Source organism: Aspergillus pseudodeflectus (genome assembly GCF_044049435.1).
Source record: "Aspergillus pseudodeflectus strain CBS 756.74 chromosome Unknown BJX68scaffold_2, whole genome shotgun sequence".
NCBI classification, from domain to species: domain Eukaryota; kingdom Fungi; phylum Ascomycota; class Eurotiomycetes; order Eurotiales; family Aspergillaceae; genus Aspergillus; species Aspergillus pseudodeflectus.
In genome coordinates this window covers 1,171,683-1,190,074 of record NW_027263778.1, presented here as the reverse complement: position 1 = coordinate 1,190,074, position 18,392 = coordinate 1,171,683, and the positions used below count along the sequence as shown (strand labels likewise).

Sequence of the window (18,392 nt, the reverse complement as noted above, 5' to 3'; positions counted from 1 at the left end):
TTTTTCGAAACATACTAATCGATGATACCGCCACCATCTCTGTTGTTCTCGGTGATGTTCTGCCGGCTGCTTGTGCGACATGCTGACAAGCATTGCCATTTTATGACCATTGTTTTCGGTTGCGATATCGTGGTTCAGGTTTGAGGGACGATCGATGCACACGAAGAGATACCCTCCTATTCTAAAAGGATCGAAATTGATGATGTTGTCCGTTCTATGTTGGGTTTCTTGCCGACACACTCTAGTCCTCGACTCGGTGATTCGGACCTACTTTTACATTGTGATATAGGACAGGCTCTGTCAGCGAGCGGTCTGACAAGGAATTGCTGGTCTAGGAACGATTTCCTGGTATGGCATGCTTTGCGAGAAGAGGAAGAAAACAAAGCTGTATGTAGCCTGTCAGCGTAATGGGTGCAAAGAAAATACTACTTGTACCCCTGGATGAGCGCATTTAAAATGGGGGATGAAAGCGTTATATTGGAAAGGCATAGGTTCAGAATACGTTAGCCTAGCTCATGAAAACTTTGAAATTCTCGATGTGACAAGTAGCAAGGATTGCCAGCAGGGACTACTTCTCCATGCGAAGGGATATAACTATTGCGAGTCCTCCAAGGAAGCTCGGCTTGATCAGAAGGATATCACTCTCTGCCTTTTCGGGTTGTGATGTGCAAAACCGTTGGCCCTACAGAGCTTATCGCGAGTCCAGGAAATGGAACCCTAGCTCAATCCACTGAATTGGAAAGATGTTTTCCAGTCCCTGACGATCCAGAGATGAATCTCAGGAGATCCTTTCTCTCGAGATTCATCACCGCCATCGTTATCAAATATTGCCGATGCACAAAAATCAAAAAAAAAAGTCTGCGCCACTGCGTCATCGCTGCATGTTTTCCTTGGATGAGATTGCGAAAGGGGGAAAGATCGCTAGCGGAGTGTGCCGGTGTGGAGTAATTTGAGCTGCTGTATTTTCCCATGCCGAGTCTGAAAAATTCGAGTGGCGTTTCGAGTATTTTACGCTATCACTCTATACTTCCTCGACTGCCTGGGGTCGAGAGGTGGGAAGGGAAGGGTAGTGGCAGTTGCAGCCCGCTTCTCAAAATTAATGGAATACGCTATATTCAGCCATCTTGTGCGACTGGTATGTGCCGAACAATCGTAGCAAGAAAGGTCGGACGAACCAAACTCTTACTACTAGTCCAACGTCGTCGCAGTCCCCTCAAGTTTGTCACTGCGCTGCAGGAACAATCGCGACTCGACCCCTCAGCAAAGCTTCTTTAAGCATAAAACCAGCTGCCAATCCTCGCCGATCTCCATAGAGTACGGTCAGGACGCTCGAGCTAACGCACTGCAGTAGATGGATGGGTCTGGAAGAGGGATGGCCTCTCGACCATTGGATCCCTCAAGCATTCGCGAGCTCAACGGCCAGCAGCCACCCCTGATAAGCTTAAATAGCCCGCACTAACCACCGATGCTCGATTACGTCGTTGGGTGCTATATATGGTATCATGGAGAGGCACTACTTTAGCGGACGCGCGCTTTTCCGTTTTGTTTGCAGCGGGAAGCCTGGCCACGTTCTGCGGGCATCCCTCCACATATTTGTGTGCTGACCACTCTGCGCGACGGGCCAATCCAAGAGGGCCCTAGTGGCTGCTTTGCTGTGAGGCATGGCCTGTGGTGTTCGAGACGGTTGGGCGTTCTTGGTCCCTGCATTGACGCATGCTTTGTATCAGAAGCTGCTACTCTAGCATGGTAGACTGCTAGAAAGGTTCCTAAGCATAGATTGTTTAGTATGCGATGAACCCCCACAGCATGGGTATACTAAAAATTAGAGAAAGTCGCCGAAGAAACGAGTGGTGGGTAGGCGCTTTCTCCGTGAGTGCATTTCTGTCGTACCTTCCCAAATCGGAAGTGAGCTTTGAGAGAGTAACACACAATTCACCTACCTCGCAAGCACATCCAACACTTGACATTGGCCTGTAATCTCTTGCTTTCCCATTTCATCTGTTACTCCCATTCACACCTTCGTTCTCTGGATCAAACTGGCTTTGCTCAGCTCGTTCTTGCTCTTGCTCTCTTCGTTTGCTTCGCGTCTAAGATTTTCTGTCTAGTCGCTTTTCTCAATCCCAGAGATCTTCGCCTCGAAAGCTCTTCGCAATGGCCTACAATCTTGTGGTTATTCTGTTTGCCCTCCTGCTGGCTATCACTGGCTTTGCAGATGGTAAGTCTGGCCTACGCGGAAGTGGACTGACGTCCATCCATGGCTGTTACTGACTCAGAGACCAGAAAATGCCAAAGCAATCGATGCCGGATTCGATGGCTTCGATCTCAAGAGTTACTCGGGTATGTCTTTGGACCTGTGACAACTACTCTATGTGTACCCTAACCTCAAGAAGACTACGACGGCAATGATATCCGTGCCTTCGTTGATCACATCCTCCTCCCTCGTACTGGTAAGATCCCGCAGGTCATACTTCCACTTATCGGCGCAGTACTGACGATGCTTTATAGATCTGGCTACTGTTACTGTCACTGAGACCTTTTGCGGCGTTGACGGACCGACCTCGCTCCCCGATTCGCCTATCATCTCGATTCCTGAGACGACCATCATCACAGACACTTATGCGCCCGTGCCTGTTCCTACAACTGAGGGCCCCCCTGTTTTGTCCGAAACTGCTCCATCCGATGAGACCACTGCCCCTACTTCACCTGCCTCCCCCGGTTCTCCTCTAGCTTCCACCGCGTCCTCGGGCGGACTGACAACCACGCTTCAGACTAGTTCATCTTCCTCTGAAGGCGACAGTGGAGGACCAACCGAGACTTCCAGTCCCCCGACTAATACCAGTGCCCCTACTGCCAATGCGGGATTCAACCAGGGAGGAATGGAAAGTGTGATACTTGCGTTGGCATTGACTTTCGTTCGACTCTTCGGGGTCTAACTTTGCCAATGGGCTCTTTCATCGCTCAGCTATGCGTTAGGAGCCTCAGGTTGATGTGCTCTACTTTCTTTATGCTGTGTATGGAACCAAACTCGAGAGTAATGTCCTCTGTTTTCATTTGATACGGGATGCACGTGTATCTACACAGACTGCTCCAACTGATGGCGAGACGATACATGTTTGTAATCTTAGCGGCCGAGTGCTGCTGATTTAACCAACCAATTCCACTCGATCTTCGACATCAAGCTGTAGTCCAGAAAGTTCATGAAAGTAAAGCCCCCTCGTTGGCAAATCGCCTTGCTTCTGGTGGTGCTGGGGCAGGACATCCTAGCTCGTTAGGCTTTTGGGCAGCGAACCCAGTGAGATCTGAAGCCTACCTCCATTAAAGCAAGCTTGACAGATATGATGCATGGTATTATCTATGACCTCCTGGGCCTATTATCGATTATGTATAATATAACCACAGACTGAACCACCCATGGTCTAAGTCCAGCTTATTTCATGGTATACATGACCTTTTCAACCACTAACGCCTTATAGTTTCAATCACAGACATGTCTCGCGGATGAGAAAAAGAAACCCCCAAGCGCCGCCTGTGCGAGCAACAAATGAAAGAACACACGTATAGACATTCGGAAAAGTATGATATATGTATGCACTCGTCGGCTGGAATGAGAATATGCCGTCTCCGAACAGGAGCTCTGCTCAACCTTGTTGAGACCGAGGAATGTAGGTCGACAGCGGGTATCTCGAATGAGGACAAGATAAGATGCACAAGTGATGAAGAGGCCAGCGCAGATGCTGGCATACCGCTCAAATGGTTCTATATAGCCAAGGGTAGCGAAGTTCAGGGTCGAGAGAGCGGAGAGTCCGACACTTTCATCGCGTGGTGGCTAGTACCTGAAACTGGCCGGTAGACATGCTCGAAGAACAAACTCAAATGGCCGAGATCTTTCGTAGATACGGCCATGAGTCTAGTATGGCATATTTTTCGATCGGGCGTGATGTTCTCAGTGCATGATGATGAGAGAAAGGCCGTCGACCCAGGCGCCGCATGATCCCGAGACACCGGCAACTTTATAGCCCAATGGAGGAATCAGATTGTAGCTATAGCATTTTGGTTAGTATAGTGACGAAAACGGGACTGAAAGGTACTCATACCCTGAGCCTCCACTAGCATTGCCGAAGACGCCAGACTTTCGGCCTAAGCTGGTCAAAATCTCGATAGCGTCGATCCAGTGGCCTGCCCGAACGTAGAAGCCTAGGAGTATTTCTCCACGTCGTGTATCTGGCCCGTGATTTAGTAGGGAGATACTAGTTTTATCATTCTGATAAACTTACCCAGGACGAAGTCGTCAGGCTTTCCTTCCCGTTTCCCAAATAACTGACTTGTTGCATCCTCGTAGAAAAATTCCAAACCATGCAACTTGGCGTCATGATAAACCTTGATGGATGTCAGGAGTTTAGTGGACTGGAAAGCACAGTCTAGGAGGACCTGCTCGGATTGAGTTTCAGGTAGTTGGGATAGTCCAAGCTTGCAACCTCGAAATCCCAACCCCTTGGGAAGCTTGACCTGGGAATTCTTGGTTTTCAAGGTGCTGATCGAGTCAACGGTGAACTTGCCCAGCGCACCGGAAAATATGGACATCTTTATCTGCTTTTTCTTCTCCTTGTCGGTACCGAAAACACGTTGTCGCAGCTCACTCTCCGTAATCGTGACCTGTTTGGGAAGCCCATTGCTTGTCGATTCACTGTTGATATATTCGATAAAGTTGCGGCAAACCTGATCCTCTTCGGCATACAACTCTATGAAGGCAATCCCAGTCGTGGCTGTCAATAAGATCTTGCCGTTCTCGACCGGCCAAACCTGGACACTATCGTCCGAGCTCATCGGGGAATCATTAGGGAGGCGGAAGCAGGGGTGAAACCGGAAGCGCAGAGTATCTAGCCTGTGCCACGTACATTCGTCCTGTGGTAGGCAGGGATTAAGACCCTGCGTTTTCGTTCGAGTTGAGAATGGCTCGCGGGTAAGGAAGGAGCGGTTAAGACGGACGTAATCTCGGAGCATGATCCCTGATTCCTGATGAGGGCAACCAAAGACGTGACCAACTTCGTGTAGATGAGCCCCTATGCCGATATTGGCAGACTCCCAGTTTGACCCACCCTCGCCACAGTCGTTGGCGACATGGTCTGTGTTGGTACGGGTACAATCCGTGAAAGAATCCACCACTTCTTCCAAACTAGAAGGGTAGCTTTGAAGGCAGTGAGACCCGAAGATCGCCATTTTCAGGTCGCCTTGGCTCGAGCCTAGGGCGGCATGACCAGTGATGATCTGCGATTCCGTATCCCAATGGGAATCGAGCAGTAAGACGGAGACATATTGTTTCTGACCCGGTTTCAAATGAAAGTGATCCTTTACAGCGTCCTGCGCGATGCGGAACAGCTCATCCTTCCGGGTGGCTGGGCCATATTGCTGAGCGATTTGGAGGTCGCGGAGCTCAGCGACCGTTTTCTCAGTTCGAACGACATGAACCTTGGCTTCGTTGCGCATCTGGCCACTAGTTGCATCACGCTGACTGACCGTACCTAGTTGCCATTCCTCCTCGAAACGGAAGCATCGGCGCCCAAGATTGTTGCGGAACATCTGTTCGCCGGTGAATGCCTGCCAGAGGTACGCAGCCATCCGATACTTCCGAATGGCTGTATCTAAATCATTGCCCTCGCGCTGCTTTCTTTCCGGCACGGCATCAAAGGTTTCCTCAGAGTCTTTTCCGAGTAGGATCACCAAGTGAAGAGGTGGTGAATTGGATAAAGGAAGGTGATTCACGTTGATCCAAGAGGAATGCGTCGCTTGGTGCAGGCTAGCTGAAGACGACTTGGTTGAAACAAAGTCGAGGCGTAATCGATTGGGACCCGGAACTAAGTGCACTAGGGCTTTAAAGTGAGAGGAGGTGACTGGCCATGAAACCGGTGGAAAGCTATCTTGGTGATGATTAACCGTTATACTCCCATCCAGCGGATGTTGCCTTGGATCCCCAACTTGGCCGTATATTAAGAGGACCTTTTGGTGGACCTGCGACTAAGTCAGCTTCCGTGTAATCCACAGGGGTCGTAAAGCCCACCCAAGTATTCTCTTGAATAGAAATAATCCTCGGAGCGTAGGGAGAGGATGGCGCAGGCGACCGAGTGGCACCATTAATGGATGGTGAGCTACCTCCCTGTTGAATGGTTAGACTCGCAGCGAGTTGATAAGTGGCGAGACACATACGAAGTAGCTATTTCGTTGAGATGGCGAGGTCATGGGGTGTGGTCGCTGCTGGGGCACAGGAAGGGGAGAACTGCCATTGGAGCCATTCTGGGAAGGTAGATTATGCGTGGAGAGAGTGGGCTTGATGGACGAGGGCGGAGTGACAGAACTGTAGGACGCGGAGTCAATGGTCGAGGATGAGTTCCCTGATGTGCCGTCCCCATTCGACTGAGCTCCAGAGGACTTTTCTGTAGAATGCGACGTACTTCGAAAGCTAGTCTTGGAGCGGCGGCGAAGGTTTTTGAAGAGCGGCATGATAGCGAAGGAACAGTTGCCGTGCTGAGTCGCGCCTAGTAGAGAGAGTGACTTGCGGTTGGAGACTGATGCAGTCGGTGTTGGTGTTGGAGCTGTAGGGTTGGACGAAAAGGGAAGGAGCGACCCTGAGCTGAGGCTGGAACTCGAACAAAGCTTTTCTTGCGGGTTTCAGAGCATCTAAGCAGGCCTGCGGTATATTCGAATAGGATCAATGTCGAGACAGATTTTAGGTAGCGAGCGACGAGGTGGCGGATTGTATGTTATTCTTCTCCTATCTGGAGCTGGCGACCGTTTGCGGCGAATGTTGACGAATGACGACCCCCCACATCCACAGGAACTTCAGGTACAAAAGGAATAGCGAATGGCTGGAGCTCATTAGCGGATGATAAGAAACAGGAAACGCGAAACAAAAGCAAAAGCAAAGGACGGAGAAAACAAGGCAGTAGCCGACCAGCTGTTACTCGGCGAGGCAAAGAAGCAATCGCCAGCGCTCAAAGTGGGGAGCAGACATCCAAGGAGAGGACCAGGTTTGAAAGCGTGTCGCAGGATGATCAAGCCTAGGGCTTGGGGGCCAGGATGGGAAATGGTTGACATACCAAGGCAGGTCGGGTGTGATGCTCTTTGAAAGGCGCAGGCGCAGGGAGTGGAAGACTCAGAAATTCTGGCCAGCAAAAACGTGAGGAAAGTTCATCTCAGCGATGACCAGCGATAACCAGCATTTTGAGATGAGACATGGAAACCATCCATCGCGACGTGAGTGGGTCTGTGGACAGGATAGAACTTGTCTAGTTTCACCTCACAGCGATCGACTGCTAAAATAATACGGAGTACTTGTCGCTTGCCGACCGATGACACAGGCGTTGGTGCAACGGCAGCTCACTAACTACTATTTATTCCGTACAGCTATCTAAGCTCACCAAGCTCTGAAAGTCTTGGTTTACTCGTGTACAGTGTACACAGTTTATACTGAAACCGAATCGACCTCCGAAAACAGATTCTAAACGCAATGCAAGAAGACTTGAAGGCGTTGAGGCTATCGAGCATTGCATCATCTCGTCCCTGATGACCACGTCATACATCGCAGATTTCCTGTTCCTGCTGAGTGGACCTGGGAATTCGACAGCTCACGGACTCCGTACCTTATCTTGCTGCTCCTTTAATCATCAATGGCATGCAGGCTGCGGATGTCGGGGTAAATCTCCTCAGTGTCATACAGTCGCACAAGTCCAACGCGAACAGTTGATCATAGTCCAACCTCAGACCAGAATGTTTGTTTTGTCTCGCCGCTGAAAGGGATGAGGATTTGAGGAAAAGGAGGAATGCATCCACTAGCATGAATCGTTCGGAGTATTTGGCTGGACTATTCAAAACGGTACATAAACAGCGGCTCCATTTTCGGACATTATTGGGGGTATAAACTCCTGAGTTCTGACTCCTGAGTTCCAGGCTGAAGATATTTGGTTTTGCTCGATTTCGATCTGCTCGCTCGCCGCTCGGGAGTGCTGAAGGAATGTGGCCGGACCGGGGAATGCGTCGGTCGCGATGGCACGCGTTTTGGCTCCACACCACAAATTGTACAGACTCTTTGTTCCCCTGGACAACAACGCAAAAATTTGATCTGGGAGAACTCAGCCTGCATTTGATTTTTTTTTTTCTCCTTGTGTAATACTGTAAATGCTGGAGTGTACCTGAAGCATTGAATTGCAGACTGCCCTGTTTAGTGCATATCGTGTGCTCCAATTGGGGGTCTACATATTCCTTCGTTCAATCTTCCAGCCGCCCTTCTTCCCTCTTGCCCACTCATCCACTCGCTGAGACCACCACCTCCTGGCTTCTTTCATCCCTTCTTTCTAGATCCCGGTTCTTCCTGTGCGGATTTGAGGGCTTGCTTTCATTCCTCTGATTTATGTTCCCCTTCAATCTCTTCCAAGCACTGTCTGTCCCCTCAAGCAATGGTCCTGTCTAACCCGGAGAAGACGATCCGCAAAATCGACATCGCCCAGGTATGTCAATTCTCTAAAGGCCGGCCAGTTTCGAGGTAGATTTATTATAGAATGCTCTAATGTTTGCCTGTGCTCAACAACAGGTGTCCCTCAACCTTCAGGACCGTCTCGGTCTCGCCAAAGTCAAATACCAGAACGGGCGGCTCCCCTCACGCCAGAATGGCGGCCTACACATATCCTTTGGTGGCAGCGACAAGCCATCGGACTCCTCCTCCGATGTTTCCAATAGCCGCTGCGAGACCCCTCTGACATCGCCGCTGCGAGTATCATCCTATTCGAAGGAGCTACCACGGTCGTCCCGGAACAGACATGCTGCAACTTTCAACTCCCGAGTCATGCAGCCGATGCTCTCTGCTAGTCGAAAACGTATACGATCAGACTCGATTGCAGACCGTCCATCAAAAGTATCGCGAGTGTCATGGAAGAGCTCCTATCAACTGCCCGAGTCGTCGCCTGGATTCCGCCGTCACACCAGCTCCCGACACAACCTGCCGCTCATAAGGGAAACCGCTCCCATCCCGGGGCTTTCGTCACCAGGATACCATGCCCAGTCGGATGATGATAATGACCCGGATCTTCCGGTGCACAGTTTCCAAGTCAGCTCTGTCGTGGGCTCATCGCCTCCTCGAACACCTCCCCCGAAGCATGCATCCCTCTCACGGAAGGACCGCAACCTCCGCCATGAGGATGGAGCAGATCTCCTCCTGTATCTAGCCAACTCCCCAACGCCAGCTAGAATTGCAAGCAAGAATCAGCCCCAAGCTTTCCCTCCGTCGACTCCGCCCAGTCAACATGCCGTTTTGCCATGTCTGACACCGACTCCTGGAGGAGGGGGTGTCTTCCCCAACTTTGGCACTCCCAACCAGCAGTTCAACTTTGCGGACTTTGTCAATGTGACTCCTAGCCCAGCTCAACCTGCGTGGGGTGGCCGAACCCCAGGTGGCCTTGCTAGAACCCCTCTCGCTAGTAGAGATGTTCGGAAGCGATCTAACTTTGACAACCTGCTACCTCCAGGAATCGAAAGCCCGAAGCTACGAGAAAAGGGATCTGGCGCTGTCTTACAGCTGGGCGGAGAATTGCGACCATGATCCTTTATTCATCCTCCCTCTTTGCCCCTGTCATACAACCCTTGTTACGACCCTTGATGACCGCTATGTATACACCTTGTCATGCCCCGTTTTGTATCTACCTAATTCGCATTGTGGCAGCTTGTCCATTTTCCTTGTTTTCTAATCCCTATGCACAAGTCTAGCTGAATAAGACTGATGCGAACCATGTACAACCTACCTTCCCTCTTCATACATACCCACATACCCCTTTGTTTCTTATGTCTCTTGCTCCCGACACTACCCCAAAATCGAGGGAACCCATTATCAACCCGCAATGGTCGAGATAACTTCAAGTGTGTCCTCATGCCTATCCAAAATGAACTCTAGTTCAAATACGTTTGTATTCTCGAGTCCTCAACATAGGACGAATATACTTGCAGCCCGCCGTCATGGGCACCCTAGATTCAACTTCCACTACCCTCAATTATGTACATCATTACTTTGAACTCTGTTGGTTGGTCTCTACTCCAAAACCTGTAGATTGCCACCTTCTATCCTCTATCTTCTCATACAATACACGCCAAGTACATGAATGTCTACAAGAGAGAGAGAGAGAGATGAAAAAAAGGTAAAAGGGGAAGGGTCAAGTATGTCAGATACGATAAACAAAATTAGAAGGGAATGTATAGATATAATCACGCGAGTGCACGATCCGAAATAACGCATTGACGCTCCTCTACTTTTACCACTAAAAGACGCGGTAAAAGGCCACAAAAGACCGCCACAATATTAATGCTGAGCGTGGCGGCGACGGAGCTTGCGGTTGGCACAGGCGCCCTTGGGAGGAGCGGCAGCAGACCCGCTTGGAGTAGCGGGGACGTTTTCAGCGGGGGTGCTCTCGGCCGGGGGCGCTTCAATGACAGGAGCCGGCGTGGAAGTAACCACAGCCTCAGGCTCCGGTTCGGGAGTAGGGGTTTGAATGACGGGGACGCTGACAGTGGCGCTCTCGGAAGGCTCAGCGCTGCTAGCGCTGTCTCCGCTGCTAGCGCTGTCTCCGCTGGAAGAGAGCTTGCCGACTCCCGCGTTAGCAAGGACGTAAGCGGCGACTTCCTCCACTGGTAGGATGGTGAGCTGGCCTTCCTCATCAGCAGGCCAGCTGGAGAGGACGTCGGAGTTGGCGACCGCGGTGGCCTCAGAGTCGGTGAGGAGGTTTGCGACGCAGGTGCGGCCGAGGGCGGAGGAGCAGGTTGATACGTCATCCGAGGAGACGGCAAAGGCTGCGCCAGAGTCGTGAGGTTCTTCATAGGCGGATTTGACGTCTTCAAAGACGTTGCCCTCGATCAGGATGTTGGCCTCGCTCATGTCGAAGGCGTGGCCGGTGTTGTCGTACCAGTAGTTGTTGTAGACGTGCCAGTAGCCTGGGGCGCCGATCTTGGGAGCACGGCCGGAGGTTTGGTGGATATAGTTGTTGGCGAAGGTAACCTTGTCGTTCTCGCCGAGGGCGAGGCTGGTAGATATTAGAGTCATCCTGACAAGGAGGGATTTGGGTAGGCCGCTTACATCGTCCAGTAGTGGTGACCATCACACGAGGCCGACCAGTCCGTGGCACCGTCAAGCTCACAGTTGGAGATGGTAACACTTCCACCTACAAGAATGTTAGTCTGAAACCGTACGGCAAGGGAGAGGGACCTACTTGTTTCGTATCCAGTGACAAGCATTTGACGACCGACAAGGGAAATTTTGACGTGATCAATCCAGATCAAATCACAACCATCAAGCGAGATACCATCACCACCCCAGATGTACTGCGGGTTGAGCTCGGTGATGTGGATATTCTGGACGATGATGTTGCTCGTGCCATGGAGACGAAGACCGGTACCACGAATGACACCGGCATCGCCCACACCAACGATTGACTTGTTCGGGCCAACTTCAAGACCGCTCAGACCGGCATTGTCATATGTGCAGGTGGTCGTAGGAGAGTCACCACACCAGCCGATGCCAACCTCAATAGCATTTTGGCCTGCATCGCCACAAGAATTGGAGTCGGGAATGCAGCACTCGCAGTCAACACATGTGTCGCCGAGAAAGTTAAACTCCTTGTCAATGAGAATGACACGGGGCTCATCGTCCGCAAGCCACTGAGTTAGCTCGTCGTTGTCTGCTGGAGCCGCAGGGGTCGCATCACCGCCGCCAGTGGTGCCTGCACCGAAGCCAAACGGAGTGCCGACGACCTGGGCGCGAGCCGCTGCTCCGAGAAGAGTGGTTGCGGCAATCAAAGAACGGATAATAGCCATCTTCTTGGTCGAAATGAAGGAAGGACTCGGTGGTGATTTCTCGAGATAAGGAAAAGAGAGAGGAAGTGACTGAACCAGCAGTACCTTCAAGACACAATGAAAGAAAGACAATGGGTGGATGCTGGATAGCACTTGGTCAGAGGTGGACGAAGCACCGGCCGCTGTTCTTTATAGTATCCAACAGGGGATCCTCAGCCTTGAGGATTCCAAGTTGTTCCTGATTAGGAAATCGTCAATCCGAAACCAGTGGAGGCTCTTGGCGACAGACCATTCCAAGAGTGACGAGTCGCGCTCGGACTTTTGATCAATTTTGCAATAACCCCCGATACTCTCCTCCTCACTGACATTAACTGACTCAAGTTGGCTTGACTCAGCACAAGCCCTCATTTTCTGGCGTATCTCAAGTTGCAAGGGTTCGTGCCTGCATTCTGAGAGCTTGACCGTTCTCCGCCTTGACAGGGACAGTTTGCCCGCACCCATACTCTATCCGAAGCAGAGTTAGGATGGATTTGGAATGGACATGCAAAACTTGCGTCCACCAGGATTAAATTAGGTTTCAAGACCCCAGTTCAGCCGCCAGTCAGTGGATTGACGTTTGCAAGGGTCTTGAAGGATCCACCAAGTGTTACGAACTTATGACCTGACATGCTTTTAATATTCGTCGGCCCCAGAAGACGAGGGGTTCGGCCGCTCGGCAGCATGGATTGGCAGCCACCTGCTTCATCGGCAGGACTCACTACGAGTCGAAAAGACAATCCTCTTCGCAGGTGTCTCCTGTGGCATTTCTAGCAAGTCTGAAACAGCGGAATCTGCATCTGGAGGGAAAAGGGTGCTCCAATTTGTGGGCAAATAAGCTCTCTAGGCGATCCCAATCATTGCGCAGGTCAGTCTGCATATCAGTACTGAGTGGCGATCCGCAAGAGCACCGTCTTGTTTGACTCTGGAGGGAAGGCATAGATTCGTCAGCCATCATGGCCAGGAGGTATCCGCAACGCAAATGGTTCCCGCAGGACTTCAGCACAGTGGATAGTGATCTCCGTACACTGAAGGGTTCATGCGTACGGGTCAGAAGTTGAGGTTCACTCTGTCAATATACCATTCCATTGTCATTGGCCTTCCAAGTCTGCAATCCGATCTGCATTCACCGCTGTGTCTGCCTGTGTACGTTCCGACTGCTTTCTGTAAAGCGATGCAAGGTAGTCTGACGTAGAGGCCTCGTCGATAGATTTATCCTCCCGGACTTTGAGAAAGCGGGGGAAGCGTAGACTGAGTCCGCGTGCATCACTCACCAATCCAATGGCGGCAGGATAAGTCGGACTCAGAGTGATGTCTGCGAATGCTGTTTCCCAGACCTCCTGTGGCTCAAACCACACATCCGGCTCGCCGTTGTACTCGACGTAGCTCGGCCGGGAGATTATATTCGGACTCCCTTGTTCATATTTGTCCTTATTCGCCTGATAAAATTTATCAGTAAAGCCAGACATGCACTTTGTAACGGCTTGCAGGCTTCCGGTTTCTGGGTTGCGGACGGCCAGCAGAATCGGTGACCACCATTTGGCTTTGCGTCCGTTGCCATGCCAGGCAGCCACAGGGATTAGGTCCAATGTTTCTGATGAGGCGCTATAGTCCTTTTTCACCTTGAGCCAGGATTCAAGTCGCTTGTCAGGTTCGTACGTGGACAACAGGGCCTTTCGCCGTGTGCCCTTCGTTGGCTTTTCCCCAGCGCCCTCCGCGGGAGTGTTGGACGTGTCTGTACCTTGATTGTCACTGGTCGGCAACCCCAGGGGAATGTTATCGAGAACCTTGACCATGATGCCTTCGCACCTGCTGTCCGTGGCGCTCTTAAAGAAATCCAACACCGTTTCGGAGTCCGCGGACGTTGCATCAAGGCTTTTAACCCAGGTGAACCTGTTAGGGATTTCTGCAAAGAGGCTCCTCAGTAGCCCCCTTCGCTCACGCAAAGACCGGTCTAGAAGAGGTGTTCCATTGAGATACATCAAGTCAAATGCAAACAGACAAACATTTATCTTGATCGCTCCGACTTCAACATTTTTCTTTGCGCGATTGGTGAGGATCTGGAAAGTCTGGAGCTCGCCTGTGTCTTGCTCTACGGCAACCACTTCACCTTCCAGAATGAAGCTCGAAACACTTCCACCTCTAATCTGAGGAACAAGAGAGACAAGATCGGGGTATTTCACCGTCATTTGCTCCAAATGTCGGGAAAAGATGGTGACTTTGCCTTGATCATCACAATGAACTTGAGCACGCTGGCCATCGTACTTGTACTCACACGTGAAATCTCGCCCTTGGAGTTTGGTCAACATTTCGGAGAGATCCCGAGTGATGCTGCCCAACATTGGCATTAGCGGCACATGGAGTTGTAACCCACAGCGTAGGAGGAGCTCTTCAGTGGGGCCAATCTCCAGCAAGCAGGGCACTAGATCATTGTAACTTGGGTGCCTTGCATATGAAGCCTTGACGAGCTCTTCGGCAGTGTTGTAAATCTCAGCGAGCTCATCCTTCTTGAGACGAGCTAGGTCCTGCTGGGGCCGGATGGCAAAGCATGCGTTGGGCGGACGGGAAATCGAGAAAGCCCTTGCAAGCGCTGTGAGCATGGTTGTCTTCACAGCGCCAATCCGCAGATTTTGAACTAGAGTTCGCACGATGTATCGGCTTTCTTCCGCACCGCGAGTATCCTGGAGCAGCTTCTCCACGATACGTTGTTTCGATTCCTGGCTTCCACTGCCTTTGCTCATGGCTATCTTTATAAGAGACTGGTAGACACCTTTGATGCTTAGCGGCTTTGGCTTTATCAATGTAAAGCTCTGCCTCTTTTTCGCCTCAAAAGCCACGTCGCCAGCATCTCCAAGTCTATCGTACAAAGCCTTCAGACCCTGACTGTCTAATCCGTATATCTTCTTAAAAGCCTTGGATATCGAAGATCCTCCGAGCCCGAGTTCGAGTTCATGATACGGAGGCGAAATGGAGTTTGTTGCGAGCCAAACCGCTGGAAGCACACTTGAAGGATCCCCTTCAATAAGGATCCGTAAGAAATTGACCAACGTATCGACAATCTTTATGCGACTTGAAGTTGCATTGGCGAGAACAAAAGCTCTAGTAAGGAGAGCGTAGGAAGCATCCCCTCCTTGGGCCGCCCAATGTGCCTTCAGTTCCCCAGTATATCTTGAGGCCTCGAATACCAATGGACTCTGGTCAAGCGGAATAGAGAGCGAGATTTTATCTTCTGTTCCGGCAGAGGATTGTAGCGAAAGTACACCCTGCGACCTAGCCTTCTCTAATTCTCGATCTGTTTCCGAAGATGTGGTAGGCTTGGCTTCGTCAGCGGTCCGTAGGGGAGCGTTTTGCTCGTTATTCCATTCAGCCTGAAGCTTTCGAGCAAGAGCTTCATCAGAAAGACTCTGTTCGGTGTCTTCTGGATCAGCTGCTGGCTCTAGCTTCTCTAGCCTTTTGGGCGTTTGATTCTGGAAGAATGACGCGATGCTGCGGGTGTTTGGGGCATCCCTTTTGCGCTTTTTGGCGGGGCTAGACATCCTGAGATATCACGTTTGTTGTAACAAGGTATAGGGAGATAGGCTGGCGTCCATAGCAGAATCCATGACGCGGAGTGCGTTGATGACGACAGGTTGTGGTGACTCTGGGCAGGTCAAGCTCCCCCAGAAGCGGAGTTCGGCGGTGGTTCAGTTTGCGACACCTTGACTAATTCAGTGAACAGCTTCCTCCCCCCACCAACGCCACAAAATGGCGACTTCGACGTCTACGTTAGAAACGGATGAGCAAGTGAGAGTGCAGGACTATCTAAACGACAAAATCCAGACATCTACCGACTTTGAGAGCCTTGAGTCGCTGCTTTCGAACCTGCGAACCCAGCATGAGCTCCAGCGAAAGCAGGTGCGCCGTTCGCTATCTACTTCGCGCTGGTTACCCCGGGCCTGTGCTAATTAGTATTATAACAGCTATCTGAAGCACAGGAAGCTCTATCAAAGGCAACAAAATCCTCTAACGACCATGTCGAAACAACTCGCAAACGCGCGGAAGCGTTCAACGAGCAACAGGCCGACATCGACCGACGACTAATGGCATTGACCAGATCAAACGCTAGTGACGAGGCTACAAAGCGATTCGAAGCTGGTATCAGAAAACTACAAAGACTAGAGTTATCGAGAGGGTATATTGGACTGTTGAAAGACGCTGAGGATTTGAGGTATGGTACTGCCCAACTGCTCTCCGGGTCATAGTCGCTGAGACAGCCTACAGTACAAATGCCTTGCAGAGCATCCAGTCTGCGCCTCGATTAGCGATTACGTCGTACTCTCAGCTACGGAATATCGTTGAGCAGTTGAAAGAGGCCCAGCCGGCCGCGGAAGGTGCAAGCCCCCACCTGGTTGACTATGTAGGGCAACTGGCGTCGAAACTTCGCATGGAACTGAAGGGAGAGTTTACAAGCCAATTACAGTCGACCTTAGAACAGATAAAATGGCCGTCGAAGGACCTCGATCTCTCATACGGACTCAGATTGCAGTGGAAAGAACATGTTGAGCTGCTTCTTGACCTACAGATTCCGTATGTTTCTTCCTTGGTGCCTGCCATGTGTTCGCCCCTAAACAATCTCCCAGAGAACTCAATTCTTACGAGAGCGCATCCAAACAACGAAATGCGCAGCCGCCAGTTTTGTTTCCATTGGAAGTCATGGTGCACCCTCTACAGCTTCGCTTCAAGTATCATTTTAGTGGCGACAAGCCAACAAACAGGCTTGATAAGGTATGTTGACATGATTTGTGTTATCCAGTGCTCTAACAAAAAGAAAATAGCCCGAATATTTCCTTGCCCATATAAATGATCTTCTGAACAATCTTGGCGGCTTCTTTACCTCTTTTCTTCAGCCCATATTCGAGCAAAAATCGCAAACCGTCGGGCATCAGCTGGCATGGCACTTCCTCAGCGCTTCTGATGCGTACATCACCGCTCTGCTGCCAATGTTGCGACACAAAGTAAATGCATATCTTCCGCAAATTTCAACACATCCGCAGCTACTCAGCCACTTTGTCCACGAATTAATGAACTTCGACAATGATCTCCGCGAGACTTGGAACTACATGCCTGATCCTTACTCACAAGAAGATTGGAGAGGGCTGGCGTGGGAAGTTCTTTCGAAAGAGGGATGGTTCGACCGCTGGCTCCAGGTTGAAAAGAACTTTGCGCTGGCCCGGTACAAGGAGATTGTAGACACACCAGACAGCGGTCATATTGACTATGAAGGAGTCGATCCATCCGCGACCAAGCCGACTAGAGCCGCTATCCGTGTGAATGACCTTTTGGAAACGATCACCGAACGATATCAGCCCCTATCGTCGTTCAGCCAAAAGCTCCGGTTCCTCATTGACATTCAGATCACCATATTTGATCAATTCCATGAACGCTTGCACTCAGCTCTCGAAGCATACCTCGCCATGACATCAACAATCGGCCGCACCGTGCAGGGAGCGGATGGACAGGCCAGTGTTGAGGGCATTGCTGGACTAGAAAGGCTTTGCAGAGTCTTTGGGAGTGCGGAATATCTCGAGAAAAAAATGGAAGACTGGAGTAACGAAGTGTTTTTTGTTGAGCTCTGGTATGAGCTTCAGAAACGGGTCAGGCAGAACAGAGACGGGGGCAGGAATGTCGCCGGTTCTATGTCGGTTGCCGACGTAGCTTCACGTACCTCTCCGGCTGTTAGCAACCGTCAGACTATGGACTCGCGGGATGAAACGTCTGAAGGGGCTCTATTTGACGAGACCGCCTCAGCATACCGTCGCCTCAGGCTGCGTTCCGAATCCATCATCACCTCAACCCTAACGTCCACTGTACGATCCGCACTCAAGAGCTACTCCCGCGTGTCCACTTGGGCAACCATCTCTGACGCCTCTGGCTCCGCAACAACTCCTCTACCCCCAACTGCAGATCTTGCGCCTGCCATGCGCACCCTGTCTACTGCCATCTCCTTTCTCTCCCGTGCACTAGGTGTTGCGCCGCTGCGACGGATCGTTCGCCAGGTCCTTCTTTCTACACAAACGTATATATGGGGCAATGTACTTCTACGCAACGCATTTTCCTCCACTGGTGCCTTGCAGCTCGCAAGTGATTTGGATCATCTGTGTAACGTTGTCGATGTGGCCCTTGGTCCTGCAGCTCCCGCCGGAGGCTCCAAAGGTATTCTCCAGAAAATGAACGAAGGCCTTCTGATCCTTAATCTTGATGCGCATGCGCTTCAAGTAATTGGTCAAACCGACGAGTCTACTAGATCTGAGCAAGATAAAGCCCTAGGGCTGTGGGAGGTTGAGAAGAGGCTCTTCAAGGACAACGAAAGTGCAAGAGATGTGCTTGCTGATCTGGGAATAGAGACTCTTACTGAGGCCGAAGCCAGGGGTGTTCTCGAGAAGCGCGTCGAGATCGGGAAATAAGGTTATAGCTTTATGAAACATGGTGTGAGTTAAAACATCACTATTTGCATTGCTCGGCTTTACCAAGCCATTGCATATACTATCGCATTG

General features: G+C 50.9%; 6 protein-coding genes across 6 annotated transcripts; 3 read left to right on the top strand and 3 right to left on the bottom strand.

Moving 5' to 3' along the window:
- Positions 1 to 2,151: 2,151 nt before the first annotated feature.
- On the top strand, positions 2,152 to 2,933 carry BJX68DRAFT_261415 (uncharacterized protein; the record flags this gene model as incomplete). The annotated part of the gene is made up of 4 exons (XM_071044141.1): positions 2,152 to 2,215; positions 2,281 to 2,337; positions 2,391 to 2,447; positions 2,506 to 2,933. 4 exons carry the CDS (start codon positions 2,152 to 2,154, stop codon positions 2,931 to 2,933), a joined length of 606 nt encoding a protein of 201 aa, XP_070905169.1.
- Positions 2,934 to 3,896: 963 nt separating this feature from the next.
- On the bottom strand, positions 3,897 to 6,650 carry BJX68DRAFT_86482 (putative peptidase family-domain-containing protein). Its single transcript, XM_071049896.1, has 5 exons — positions 6,202 to 6,650; positions 6,056 to 6,151; positions 4,275 to 6,006; positions 4,095 to 4,221; positions 3,897 to 4,040 (listed from the first exon to the last, which is right to left on the bottom strand). Exons 1-5 carry the CDS (start codon positions 6,493 to 6,495, stop codon positions 3,944 to 3,946), a joined length of 2,346 nt encoding a protein of 781 aa, XP_070905168.1. The 5' UTR covers positions 6,496 to 6,650; the 3' UTR covers positions 3,897 to 3,943.
- Positions 6,651 to 8,116: 1,466 nt separating this feature from the next.
- BJX68DRAFT_86492 (uncharacterized protein) lies at positions 8,117 to 9,791 on the top strand. Its single transcript, XM_071049897.1, has 2 exons — positions 8,117 to 8,498; positions 8,582 to 9,791. The coding sequence occupies exons 1-2, from the start codon at positions 8,448 to 8,450 to the stop codon at positions 9,584 to 9,586; spliced, it is 1,056 nt and encodes a 351-aa protein (XP_070905167.1). The 5' UTR covers positions 8,117 to 8,447; the 3' UTR covers positions 9,587 to 9,791.
- A 277-nt stretch (positions 9,792 to 10,068) lies between these two features.
- On the bottom strand, positions 10,069 to 11,928 carry BJX68DRAFT_86382 (pectin lyase fold/virulence factor). Its single transcript, XM_071049895.1, has 3 exons — positions 11,241 to 11,928; positions 11,108 to 11,192; positions 10,069 to 11,054 (listed from the first exon to the last, which is right to left on the bottom strand). The coding sequence occupies exons 1-3, from the start codon at positions 11,842 to 11,844 to the stop codon at positions 10,337 to 10,339; spliced, it is 1,407 nt and encodes a 468-aa protein (XP_070905166.1). The 5' UTR covers positions 11,845 to 11,928; the 3' UTR covers positions 10,069 to 10,336.
- Positions 11,929 to 12,637: 709 nt separating this feature from the next.
- Positions 12,638 to 15,538, bottom strand: BJX68DRAFT_86509 (putative DNA ligase I). Its single transcript, XM_071049898.1, has one exon. The coding sequence runs from the start codon at positions 15,393 to 15,395 to the stop codon at positions 12,951 to 12,953; it is 2,445 nt and encodes an 814-aa protein (XP_070905165.1). The 5' UTR covers positions 15,396 to 15,538; the 3' UTR covers positions 12,638 to 12,950.
- BJX68DRAFT_86371 (RINT-1 family protein) lies at positions 15,531 to 18,392 on the top strand. Its single transcript, XM_071049894.1, has 5 exons — positions 15,531 to 15,753; positions 15,819 to 16,066; positions 16,120 to 16,425; positions 16,479 to 16,623; positions 16,674 to 18,392. Exons 1-5 carry the CDS (start codon positions 15,604 to 15,606, stop codon positions 18,300 to 18,302), a joined length of 2,478 nt encoding a protein of 825 aa, XP_070905164.1. The 5' UTR covers positions 15,531 to 15,603; the 3' UTR covers positions 18,303 to 18,392.